At 61.5% G+C, this 14,105-nt stretch overlaps 1 protein-coding gene across 1 annotated transcript in view; it reads left to right on the top strand.

Moving 5' to 3' along the window:
• Positions 1 to 2,622: 2,622 nt before the first annotated feature.
• LOC143173599 (uncharacterized) overlaps positions 2,623 to 14,105 on the top strand; it is a gene marked incomplete at its 5' end in the record, with an annotated part of 28,501 nt that continues 17,018 nt past the window's right edge. Inside the window, one exon of the mRNA XM_076363862.1 lies at positions 2,623 to 4,865. Coding sequence (XP_076219977.1) covers positions 2,623 to 4,865 — 2,243 coding nt within the window. The remainder of the gene's footprint in view (positions 4,866 to 14,105) is intronic.

Consider the following 14,105-nt stretch of genomic DNA (forward strand, 5'->3'; position numbering starts at 1 on the left):
TCCCCTCTATGGGGTCTCCAAAGGGCTTGGTGGCAGCAGGGTGGGGTCATAGAGGAGCAGGCAGCTGCCTCCATCCTCTGTGGGGGCTCAGGCAGGGGCTATATGGGATTGGTTGGGTCCCCAAGTCCTCTGTAGGGGATTGGTTGGAGCAGGGGGCATCTAGGACTGGCCAGGTACCCCATTGCCATCTCATGTCCCCAGCCTGGTGCTATCGTCCCAGCCCTGTCCCGTGTCCCCATCCCATCTCCCACGTCCCCATTCCCATCACATCCCTGTCCCCATCCTGCTCCTGGCCCCAGCCTCCCTCCACAGTGGGGACAAGCCACGGCCGGGGCTGGTGGGGACAGGACAGGGTCTTGGAGATGCTGGGACATGCCCAGGGGGGTCTCATGGACCTTAGGGGAGGGTGTTGGGCACCCCATGGCAAGGCGTGTCCCTTAGGGCAACGTCTCTGCTTGGAAATGGGTGTTGGCACCCGCCCCTTTGCTCCCGGCACCTGTGGCTCAGGTTTCATCCCTCCTACGTGTTACCTGTGACCAAAGGTCCCACGGTGGCCCTCCGTGTCCCATTCCTGCTGCACCCACGGTTGGTGGCGGATCAACGAGCCAAGCTCCCCCCCTACTCCGAGATCCGGAGAGATGGGGGGTCGTCTGTGGGGCAGCGTGGCCATGGTGTGCATCTGCTTCCTGGTCATCGTGAGAGGTGGGTGCTGCTGGTGCTGGGACCTCCCATCCCACCGCTGCAGTCACGTCACTGTGGGGGCACCCTGAGGACTGCAAGCTTGGGCATGGGGTGAGACCAGGGGTCCTGCAAGGCCCCCGTGCTGCAGGTCTGGTTTTGGCATCAAAGGAGCATGAATTGGGGTCTTTGGAGGTGCATGGGTCTGTGGGGGGGTTCATGGGTCTTTAGGACCCAGCTGGGGGTCTTGGGAGCCTTGGGGGCATCTTTGGAGAACCAAGGGCAGGTCTCTGGGGGGATGTTGTTCTTTTGTGGATGTGGGTCTTTGGAGGTCCATGGGTCTTTGGGACCCGGTGCTGCAGGTCTGGTTTTGGCATCAAAGGAGCATGAATTGGGATCTTTGGAGGTCGATGGGGTTTTGGGACTCAGCTGGGGGTCTTTAGAGGTCTGGGGGATGTCTTTGGAGAAGCAGTGGCAGGTGTTTGGGGGATGTTGGTCTATGGTGGATGTGGGTCTTTGGAGGTCCGTGGGTCTTTGGAGGTCCATGGGTCTTTGGGACCCGGTGCTGCAGGTCTGGTTTTGGCATGAAAGGAGCATGAATTGGGGTCTTTGGAGGTCCATGGGTCTTTGGGTCCCAGCTGGGGGTCTTGGGAGCCTTGGGGGCATCTTTGGAGGATCAAGGGCAGGTCTTTGGGGGGGTTGTGCGTATCTTGTGGATGTGGGTCTCTTGTGGATGTGGGTCTTTGGAGGTCGATGGGGTTTTGGGACTCAGCTGGGGGTCTTTAGAGGTCTGGGGGAGGTCTTTGGGGAAGCAGTGGCAGGTGTTTGGGGGATGTTGGTCTATGGTGGATGTGGGTGTTTGGGGGTCAATGGGTTTTGGGGGGTGTGGGTGTTTGTGGGGCCAGGGCAGGTGCGTGACACGTAGGGGATGGTGGGAGGGCACCCCTCAAGGGCGACTGGAGGCTGTCAGTGCCCGTCCTGGGAGCGGGGTGGCACCCCATCTGTGGGCCCCGCGTGCACGAAGCCATCAGAGCATCGGGTCAAGATCCAAAGGCCCTTGTGACACCCCAACCTTGTGACCTACCCCGCACAGATGATGGTGACCAGCATGCACCACGGGACAAAGAGCAACCAGACAGGCAGGGTTCATCTTCACCCAAGACATGGCATTGGAGTCCTCACGCCCCAGAGGGGAAGCCGAACAGCAGAGGTGAAGGTCCTCCAGCAGCCACCAGCAGGAGAAATCCATTGGTCCCGGATGAGACGCAGGGACACACAAGGATGAGGAGGGCTGCTGTGTTTCCGAAGGACGGTGGCACTTGGGGAGAGGAGTTGGGGACCGTCTATCTGCCAGAGATCAGAAAAGCAAGAGACGAGGGCACACGGGGAACAAGACGAGCATCAGAGGAGACAGCCATACTGGAGGAGAGAGACGTGAGCTGGAGTCTCAACAACTGGACACCAGAGAACATGGACTTGTCAAGGAAGACGGACGTATCAGAGGACACCTTGGCTGTCCATGATGCATTGGACATCAGGAGCAAGCGGAGCTTGAACGACATGTCGTCGAAAAACTCCATCCCCACCACTACGACCACCCCCACCACTACGACCACCACCACCCCCATCCCCACCACTACGACCACCACCACCCCCATCCCCACCACTACGACCACCCCCACCACTATGACCACCACCACCCCCATCCCCACCACTACAACCACCCCCACCACTACGACCACTCCCACCACTACGACCACCACCACCACCACCACCACCACTACGACCACCCCCATCACTACAACCACCCCCACCACTACGACCACCAACACCCCCATCCCCACCACTACGACCACCACCACCCCCATCCCCACCACTACAACCACCCCAACCACTACGACCACCCCCACCCCCACCCCCACCACTACAACCACCCACACCACTACGACCACCAACAACACTACGACCACCCCCACCCCCACCACCACGACCACCACCACCCCCATCCCCACCACTACGATCACCCCCACCCCCATCCCCACCACTACGACCACCCCCACCACTACGACCACCAACACCCCCATCCCCACCACTATGACCACCCCAACCACTACAACCACCCCCACCCCCACCACTACAACCACCCACACCACTACGACCACCAACAACACTACGACCACCACTACAACCACCCCCACCACTACGACCACCAACACCACTACGACCACCAATACCCCCACCCCCACCACTACAACCACCCCCACCACTACGACCACCAACACCCCCATCCCCAACACTACAACCACCCACACCACTACGACCACCCCCAGCACTACGACCACCACCACCCCCATCCCCACCACTACAACCACCCCAACCACTACAACCACCCCCACCCCCACCACTACAACCACCCCCACCACTACGACCACCCCCATCACTACAACCACCCCCACCACTACGACCACCACCACCACCACCCCCACCACTACGACCACCCCCATCACTACAACCACCCCCACCACTACGACCACTCCCACCACTACGACCACCACCACCACCCCCCCCACCACTACGACCACCAACACCACTACGACCACCAACACCCCCACCCCCACCACTACAACCACCCCCACCACTACGTCCACCACCACCCCCATCCCCACCCCCACCCCCACCCCTACAACCACCCCCACCACTACGACCACCAACACCACTACGACCACCAACACCCCCATCCCCAACACTACAACCACCCACACCACTACGACCACTCCCAGCACTACGACCACCACCACCACCACCCCCACCACTACGACCACCCCCATCACTACAACCAACCCCACCACTACAACCACCACCACCCCCATCCCCACCACTACGACCACCCCCACCACTATGACCACCACCACCCCCATCCCCACCACTACAACCACCCCCACCACTACGACCACTCCCACCACTACGACCACCACCACCACCACCCCCACGACCACCCCCATCACTACAACCACCCCCACCACTACAACCACCAACACCCCCATCCCCACCACTACGACCACCACCACCCCCATCCCCACCACTACGACCACCACCACCACTACGACCACCACCACCCCCATCCCCACCACTACAACCACCCACACCACTACGACCACCAACAACACTACGACCACCCCCACCCCCACCCCCACCCCTACAACCACCCCCACCACTACGACCACCAACACCACTACGACCACCAACACCCCCATCCCCAACACTACAACCACCCACACCACTACGACCACTCCCAGCACTACGACCACCACCACCACCACCCCCACCACTACGACCACCCCCATCACTACAACCAACCCCACCACTACAACCACCACCACCCCCATCCCCACCACTACGACCACCCCCATCACTATGACCACCACCACCCCCATCCCCACCACTACAACCACCCCCACCACTACGACCACTCCCACCACTACGACCACCACCACCACCACCCCCACCACTACGACCACCCCCATCACTACAACCACCCCCACCACTACAACCACCAACACCCCCATCCCCACCACTACGACCACCACCACCCCCATCCCCACCACTACGACCACCCCCACCACTACGACCACCACCACCCCCATCCCCACCACTACAACCACCCACACCACTACGACCACCAACAACACTACGACCACCCCCACCCCCACCCCCACCACTACGACCACCCCCACCACTACGACCACCACCACCCCCACCCCCAACACCACGACCACCCCCACCACCACGACCACCACCACCCCCATCCCCACCACTACGATCACCCCCACCCCCATCCCCACCACTACGACCACCCCCACCACTACGACCACCACCACCCCCATCCCCACCACTACGACCACCCCAACCACTACAACCACCCCCACCCCCACCACTACAACCACCCACACCACTACAACCACCACCAACACTACGACCACCCCCACCCCCACCCCCACCACTACCACCACCCCCACCACTACAACCACCACCACCCCCATCCCCACCACTACGACCACCACCACCCCCACCACCACGACCACCCCCACCACTACGACCACCCCCACCCCCACCCCCACCACTACGACCACCCCCCTCGTCACCACCACCGTCCCTACCACTACCACCACCGCCCCTACGACTACGACAACCACCACCGCCCCTACCACTATGACAACCACAACCATCTCCACTACTACGACCTCCACCCCCACCACCATCCATACCACTATGAACACCACCTCTACCCTCACCACTACGGCGTCTCCCACCACTGTCCCTAATGCTACGACCACCTTCACCACCTCCACCACCACTTCGACCACCAGCAATCCAGGTGAGTCTTCCTCCTTGGTGACACCACCTAGCCATCTCTCTCCCACCATGCCCCAAGCATTCTCCAGGGGGCTTTGCACTCCTGGAGTTTCTCCGGACTGTGTCACAGCATCCATGTCCGTGGTGCCTCTTCCAGGTCAATGCCAGAACGGGGCCACGTGGGATGGTATCAAGTGCATATGTCTCGGCGGGTACTACGGCGTCTACTGTGAGATGGCCATCTGCCAAAATGGTGGCACCTGGGCCAACGGCCTTTGCCAATGCACCGAAAATTTCCAGGGCGCTGAGTGCCAGTTCGCCAAGGAGATCATCGAGGTCAAAGATGGTAGGGAGTCATCCCCAGCTGGGCTATACCACACTGGGGCTGCCGTGGGGGGCCACCAACCCAGCACCTGGGCTGAGGTCACCTCAGAGGGACCAACGTGGGAATGGGGCCACCATGGAGGGACCGACCTGGTCCCCTGACCAAAGGCACTGGGGGTGGGATGGAGACGCCCAGGTCTCTTGCTGATGGGTCTCCTTTGCTTGGCAAAGTGACGGTGAATGCGACGGTGGAGATGAAAGCGAAGGTCTACAACAGGAATTTTACAGGAGAACTCAAAGATAAGTCCTCTGCAGCTTTCCAGGTCTTCGAGAAGGAGTTCAAGGAGCAGGTCAGGGCACAGTGACACCGGGGGCATCCCCATGCTGGGGCAGCACCCCTGGGGGAGGTATTTGGGGCCTGACGAGGCTGGTGCCCAGATCTCCCCACGGCTTCTCTTTGTCTTCCAGATGAGGGAGCTTTACAAGCATATAGAGGGCTACCAAGATGTGGTGATCGACGAACTGACGTGAGTGCCTACCAGGGGCCGGGTGGTGTGTCCTCATGGGGTACTGACGCCCTCCCTCTGCTCCAGCAGGGTGATTTGGGGGTGAAGGGACCCACGGGGGTGTCCATTTGAGGTGGTGCTTTCCAAGGATGGGGCATCCACATCCCTCCAAGCCATGTTCTGTCCCTGGGGCTCCCCCAGGATGGTCCAGCCCCATGTAACGGTGGCCACGCTTTCCCTCCACACTGGGGACCCCAAACTGGTCCCAGTTGGGTCCCCTGCAGTGTGGGACCACAGCCTAGCCCTGCTGAGCCACCGGTGCCCCTTCTTCTTGCAGCCAGGGCAGCATCGTGGTGAACTACACGGTCCTCCTGAAGGTGCTCGCCAGCATCACGGCCAACGAGACGGTGGAGACCATCTCCAAGAACCTTGTCAGCTCCTTCAGCAACTACACCGCCTGCAACGAAAGCTGTCAAGGAAACGACTGTGAGTGATGGTGGTGGTCACCCCCCACGCGTCACTTGGCACCAGGACAAGGTCCTTGTTGGGGGGCTTGAGCCCAAGGGCGCCCACCAGCAGCTGCTCTCTCCATCCCAGGTCCTTTGTGTTTCAACGCTGCATTCACCAACGTCACCAACTACAAGGTGCAAGAGGTGGAAACAAGTAAGTGAGCCCACAGGGCATTTGTCCCCACCCCAGGACCCCCCAAACCACGTCCCCACGCACCCTGAGCCGTGCACCTCCACCCTTAGGTCTGTGCGACAGCCACATCCTGGAGGATTTCAAGTCCTACTACTCCCCGCTCGTCACTGCCACCGGCGTCCTCTGCATCACCAGATGTAACAAACAATCTGCCGACCCATACCCCTGTGTCCACGGCACATGCGTCGTGCCACGCTCAGGCCCACAGTGCGAGTAAGCATCCTGTTGTGCATGCACCCCCCCAAAACGGGTGCCCCCCTGGGTTTGGGGTGAAGCCGGCATCGCTCTCACCACCTGGACATCCCCACCAGGTGCTCGGACCAGTCGGCATTCTGGTACCAAGACAGCGCCTGCAGCTCACGGGTCAGCAAGGTGGGCGTGGCCGCAGGGGTACCGGTGGCTGGGTTGGTCGTGGCCATCGCCATCTTCACCGCCTTCCTGGTGCGGGCTCGGAGGCAGAAGGAAGAGGACAGGCAAGTGCATTGCCGTGGGGTGGGGGGGGATCCGATGGGGACCGTGCCTGGTTCTCACCCGTCTCCGTCCCATCACACAGGGATAAGCTGACTTCCCGCTCGGAGCCATATTGCAGCACAGAGGAGAGCTGGACCGGCTCCCAGGGGTTTGCCGTCAGCAACCAGGGAGCTACGTGGGAAGGTAACAGGGCTGGTGGGGGTCTGGGTGGGAGTGGGTTGGGGGGGAGAGGGTTGGGGGTGCTGCGGCACCCGGGGAGCTGCTGGGGGTCCATGCCACCTCTCCTTCCACCCCACAGCCATGGAGACCCCCAGCACTACCTACATCAACCTGGAGAGAGTGGACACCTCGCAGAAGGTGGGTGCCATGTCCCCAGGACCCTGATGCTGTCCCCCCACCCGCTGCGGTGGGGACAGCCCCCCCCCCCCATCTCAACCCCATCTCTCCTTCCTCCCCAGATCAACATCCAGCGACCCTCCCACATCGTCATCCCCTGAGTGGAGCCACTCAAGAGCCAGCGGCGAGCAGAGCGGGACATGGGGTGGGTGGGGGTCTCGGGATGGCAAGCGCCGGGAAATCCACCATCCTCTTCCTCCCTGCACGGCTGTTTACAACAGCGCTTTTTATAGTTGTCTAAACCACTAATTTTATTGCCACCTGCCTGTTTCTGCGTCCTGTCGGGGACATGCAAGGTGGTCCCGTGCCCCGTGGGGGGGTTGTGGGGGGGATGTGGGCTTGGCTGAAGGTGGTGGGATGCAAATCATGCCAAAACCACCCCCAAAACAGGAAGGGAAAACATTCGAGATGAGTTAATTGCTGCGTGAGCAATTAGGAATTGCCATCGGATCACCCCAAAGGTGCAAGTCCGATGGGTGACACACGTGGGAGAATTTGTCCTCGCCCCCGCCCCCGGGGTTAAATGTCAGCCCGGAGGTTCATCCATGCCTCCTCCCCAGCCTCCCCACGGGGAAGGGGCCAAAGGGCTGTGGGGTGGATGGCAGCTGTGCTGGTTTTGGGGGGTGGGGGACACTGAGGCGGTCCCAAGGTGGTACCACCCATGGATGGTGGGACGTGTGAGGAAGGAAACAGGGTCTGGGGTCACCGCTCCGAGCATCGCCTCCACCCCATGCAGGTATCCTCAGGGCTTGTCACTCCAGGATCACTGCGGTTCCCACACGGGGGGGCGGGGGTGGGGGGGGGTGGGAAAGGCGGAAGCGTGCCCTAGCTCGCATGCCATTGCTTGGTCAGCTGGCCAATTCGCGCCCCGCCCTGTCCCTGAGTGCTAAAATTAGCAATTTTTTTTTTTTTCCCCCACCTTACCTGTCAGCTAGGAGGTGTGTGGGGGGACAAAGTCCAAGCGCTGATGAAAATACCCTGGGGCTGTGGGCGGGTGTGGCCCCAATCCTACCTGGCAGGTTCTGGTGTGGAGTAGCAGGGTTCCCCGTGGGCAGCAGGGTCCCCCGTGGGCAGCAGGGTGGGGGTCCTGGGTGAGTAGCGTTTGGCGTGGGGGGGGGTGTCACCCCCAAAAAGGGCTGCAAAAGGGGCGGTAACTGCCTCTTGTCCCCTCCCCGAGTCGACATTGGGGTTGTCCCAGTAGAAACCAGTGTCACCAGAGCTTTTCCCATGTCTTTATTGGGAAGAAAGAGGGGGGTGCAGTGCCAGTGTTAGGGGGGGGATCCTCAGCCTTGAAGTGAGTTTGGGGAGGGAGGGAAGTGGGGACATGAGCCTGGAGGCGGGGTCATGGCCCGAAAGTGCCAATGGGTGTGAGGTCGTGACCTGCCCAGTGATGACAATTAGCGAGGTCACCACCTGAAGAGTGGGGTCATGACCTGGAAGTGGGGTCATGACCCTAGAAGTGCTCACGAGAACAGGACGAGGACCCCTGCTATGGGGTCAAGGCCACCCCCTGTAGGGGGTTCGGGCTCTCCCACAGTGCTGGGGCAGATGGGACCTCCACCCTCTGCTCATTGGCCCAGGAGCTGCATTTGAGCTCAGCCCAGCACACCCAAAGCTTGTTTGAGCTCTGTTGTGGGTGATCAACCTCTGGACCCATCTCTGATCCCAGCTCCTGGCTGTGGCTTGGACCTGCCTTGTTGCCCCATCCCCTGCTCTTCCTATCTGGTCCCCCTGCATGGACCCTGGTCCTGCCTCGCCCAGGGCGGTCAGCACACGCTGTAATCATCCCCTCTGCCCACAGTTTTGGGTGCTGTGGGGCTGTGCCCTGGTTAGGGAGAAGGTTGCTTGTGCTATGGCCACTCTTGGTTCATCCTTCCCCACACACCCCCCGCCAGACAGCCCCCACTGTTGCTCCTTCCCCAGCAGATTTTGTCCTGCACTGGATGAACCCCAACAAGAAGGATTTCCTACCAGCGTTTGTTTCGATGGTGTTACTGAGGTGATCACACGTGTCACCCCTGAAACCGAGGGGGCACGTGCAGCGGCCGTCCACCCAAGTACCCCCGTTATTGCAGATCCCTGGAAAAAACAAGCCAAGGGAGGGACCCAAAATGAAGGGGAAGGCATCTGGCCATCGTGCCTGGAGCAAAAGCTGGGCTGGCATGTACCTGGAGTGGTGGTGGGACGGAGAGGAGTGGTGGCGGTGTGAGGTGAACTCGTGGCGGACTTGAGGGATGAAGAGGTGTTGACAGTAGGACTGGTCATGGCGGTGGAGGTGGTTGCAGTGGAAGAGGAGTCCGAAGACCTGGAGACTGTTGTGGTGAGTGGAGAGGAATCTGATGCCACCACGGTAGATGCAGAAGTGCTGGTGTCTGTAGTGGGTGCAGAGGTGCGGGTAGGTGTGGTGGGAGCAGAGGTGGTGGTGGCCACGGTGGGAACAGCTGTGCTGAGGTCTGTGGAGGGTTCAGAGGTGCTGGTGGCTGTGGTGGGTGCAGGGGTGCTGGTAACAGCGGTAGGTGCAGAGCTCATGGTGTCTTCTGTGGGTGCCCGGCCGCCTGGGTTCCCTTGGCCGGAGGGGTCGGGAACGCCGGGCATCTTGCCCAAATGCCTGGGTCCTTCCGAGAGGCATTTCCGGACGTGGCGGAGGAGGGAACGGGACGGCGGCCAAACTGCCCTGGGGTAAAAATAACCCGGGCGGAAACAGTGCCAGGAGTGGGCCCGACACCTGCCCCGGCATCATCTCCAGTGCCCCGTAGATCCCCCCAGAGTTCCACAGATTCCCCATAGACCCCCCAGCGCTCCCAGTGCCCCATAGGTCCCACATAGACCCCACCAGTGCCCATAGGTCCCCCATAGACCCCCCAGTGCCCCATAGCCCCCCATCCCAGCACTGCCACACCCAGCACCTCCATCCCAGCAACCCCATCCCACCTCCAGCCCCCCCCAAAGATCCCCCCAGCCCGGGGGCGGGCTGACTCAGGCTGGGGTGACTCAGCCGGGTCTCGGTGCCTTCCTGTGGGGCCAGGGGGGTCCAGGGGTGGCAGCACATCCAACTCAGCCCCCAGTACTGCACGGGTTCACCCCAGAATGGGCACTGTACCCCAGAAACCCATGGATCCACCCCAACGCGTCACTGTACCCCAAAACCACTGGGATCCACCCCAAAACTGACGTGGCCCCCAAACCCCCATGGATTGACCCCAAACCCCCATGGATCCAGCCCAAGCTGACACTGTACCCCAAAACTGAAGAGATTCACTCCAAAGCCTCACACAGACCCAAACTCACACGCATTGACGAGGTGCTGTCACCTCACAGCACGGTCATGGCAGGGACATCCTACAGTGCTGTCACCCCATGGCATGGCCACCCTGGGGTGCTGCCACCCCACGGCAGTGTCACCTCCGCCCATGGTACTGCCACCCCACAAGGGCGTCCCAGTGCCCCCCCACCTTTAGAGACCACCTGAGCTTGTCCCTTCCCATGCCTGTGTCCCCACACGGGACCCCTTGTCACCCACAGGGACACATCACTTGGCGTGGGGGTGTGACACGCACCCAAGGAAGTGTTTGTGTGTGTCCCTCAGTTGGTGACACCCTCAGGTGGCCCCGATTACTTCTGGGCGCTGGGTGGCTTCCTACCAGGAGCTGCTCCCAACCCTGGGTGGGGACACTGTGGGGACACCAGCACCCCATGGAGTGTCACCGCCATGACCCCCCAGCCACCATGGCCCCAACTGCGCCCAAGGTGTCCCTTCTCCATGTTCCCCTCTATGGGGTCTCCAAAGGGCTTGGTGGCAGCAGGGTGGGGTCATAGAGGAGCAGGCAGCTGCCTCCATCCTCTGTGGGGGCTCAGGCAGGGGCTATATGGGATTGGTTGGGTCCCCAAGTCCTCTGTAGGGGATTGGTTGGAGCAGGGGGCATCTAGGACTGGCCAGGTACCCCATTGCCATCTCATGTCCCCAGCCTGGTGCTACCGTCCCAGCCCTGTCCCGTGTCCCCATCCCATCTCCCACGTCCTCATCCCACGTCCCACCTCCCCACCCCATGTCCCCATTCCCATCACATCCCTGTCCCCATCCTGCTCCTGGCCCCAGCCTCCCTCCACAGTGGGGACAAGCCACGGCCGGGGCTGGTGGGGACAGGACAGGGTCTTGGAGATACTGGGACATGCCCAGGGGGGTCTCATGGACCTTAGGGGAGGGTGTTGGGCACCCCATGGCAAGGTGTGTCCCTTAGGGCAACGTCTCTGCCGGGAAATGGGTATAGGCACCTGCCCCTTTGCTCCCGGCACCTGCGGCTCAGGTTTCATCCCTCCTACGTGTTACCTGTGACCAAAGGTCCCACGGTGACCCTCCGTGTCCCATTCCTGCTGCACCCACGGTTGGTGGCGGATCAACGAGCCAAGCTCCCCCCCTACTCCGAGATCCGGAGAGATGGGGGGTCGTCTGTGGGGCAGCGTGGCCATGGTGTGCATCTGCTTCCTGGTCATCGTGAGAGGTGGGTGCTGCTGGTGCTGGGACCTCCCATCCCACCGCTGCAGTCACGTCACTGTGGGGGCACCCTGAGGACTGCAAGCTTGGGCATGGGGTGAGACCAGGGGTCCTGCAAGGCCCCCGTGCTGCAGGTCTGGTTTTGGCATCAAAGGAGCATGAATTGGGGTCTTTGGAGGTGCATGGGTCTGTGGGGGGGTTCATGGGTCTTTGGGTCCCAGCTGGGGGTCTTGGGAGCCTTGGGGGCATCTTTGGAGAACCAAGGGCCCGTCTCTGGGGGGATGTTGGTCTATGGTGGATGTAGGTCTTTGGAGGTCCATGGGTCTTTGGGACCCGGTGCTGCAGGTCTGGTTTTGGCATCAAAGGAGCATGAATTGGGATCTTTGGAGGTCGATGGGGTTTTGGGACTCAGCTGGGGGTCTTTAGAGGTCTGGGGGATGTCTTTGGAGAAGCAGTGGCAGGTGTTTGGGGGATGTTGGTCTATGGTGGATGTGGGTGTTTGGGGGTCAATGGGTTTTGGGGGGTGTGGGTGTTTGTGGGGCCAGGGCAGGTGCGTGACACGTAGGGGATGGTGGGAGGGCACCCCTCAAGGGTGACTGGAGGCTGTCGGTGCCTGTCCTGGGAGGGGGTGGCACCCGATCTGTGGGCCCCGCGTGCACGAAGCCATCAGAGCATCGGGTCAAGATCCAAAGGCCCTTGTGACACCCCAACCTTGTGACCTACCCCGCACAGATGATGGTGACCAGCATGCACCATGGGACAAAGAGCAACCAGACAGGCAGGGTTCATCTTCACCCAAGACATGGCATTGGAGTCCTCACGCCCCAGAGGGGAAGCCGAACAGCAGAGGTGAAGGTCCTCCAGCAGCCACCAGCAGGAGAAATCCATTGGTCCCGGATGAGACGCAGGGACACACAAGGATGAGGAGGGCTGCTGTGTTTCCGAAGGATGGTGGCACTTGGGAAGAGGAGTTGGGGACCGTCTATCTGCCAGAGATCAGAAAAGCAAGAGACGAGGGCACACGGGGAACAAGACGAGCATCAGAGGAGACAGCCATACTGGAGGAGAGAGACATGAGCTGGAGTCTCAACAACTGGACACCAAAGAACATGGACGTGCCAGGGAAGACGGACGTATCAGAGGACACCTTGGCTGTCCATGATGCATTGGACATCAGGAGCAAGCGGAGCTCGCACAACATCACGTGGACATTGGTTAACACAGAGGAATCAGGGACCACGTTGGACAACACGGAAAAAACAGCCAAGTAAGGATGATGAAATCTAAAGCCACTGCTGAAATCACCAGCCCCAACAACCCTGTTAAACACCGTAATTTATCTACCTTCACTGGAAACACCACCCCCACCACTACGACCGCCAACACGGCCACCCCCAACACGACGACCGCCACCCCCGCCAATACGACCGCCAACACGACCACCCCCAACACGACGACCGCCACCCCCACCACTACGACCGCGAACACGACCACCCCTGCCACGACGACCGCCAGCCCCACCACTACGACCGCAACCACGACCACTGCTACCACGACGACCGCCACCCCCACCACTACGACCGCCACCACGACCACCCCCACCACGACGACCGCCACCCCCACCACTACGACCGCCACCACGACCACCCCCACCACAACGACCGCCAGCACCACCACCACGACCGCCACCACGACCACCCCCACCACGACGACCGCCACCCCCACCACTACGACCGCCACCACGAACACCCCCGCCACGACAACCGCCACCATGACCACTACGACCGCCACCACGACCACCCCCACCACGACGACCGCCAGCCCCACCACTACGACCGCGAACACGACCACCCCTACCACGACGACCGCCACCCCCACCACTAGGGACCGCCACCACGACCACCCCTACCACGACAACCGCCACCCCCACCACTACGACTGCCAGCACGACCATCCCCACCATGACGACCGCCACCACGACCACCTCTAACACGACGACCGCCAGCCCCACCACTACGACCGCCACCACGACCACCACCAACACGACGACCGCCACCCCCGCCACGACCGCCACCACGTACATCCCCACCACGACAACCGCCACCCCCACCACTACGACCGCCACCACGACCACCCCCACCATGACGACCGCCACCACGACCACCTCTAACACGACGACCGCC

The sequence above is a fragment of the Aptenodytes patagonicus genome, unplaced genomic scaffold (genome assembly GCF_965638725.1).
Source record: "Aptenodytes patagonicus unplaced genomic scaffold, bAptPat1.pri.cur scaffold_168, whole genome shotgun sequence".
In the NCBI taxonomy this organism is placed as follows: Eukaryota; Metazoa; Chordata; class Aves; order Sphenisciformes; family Spheniscidae; genus Aptenodytes; species Aptenodytes patagonicus.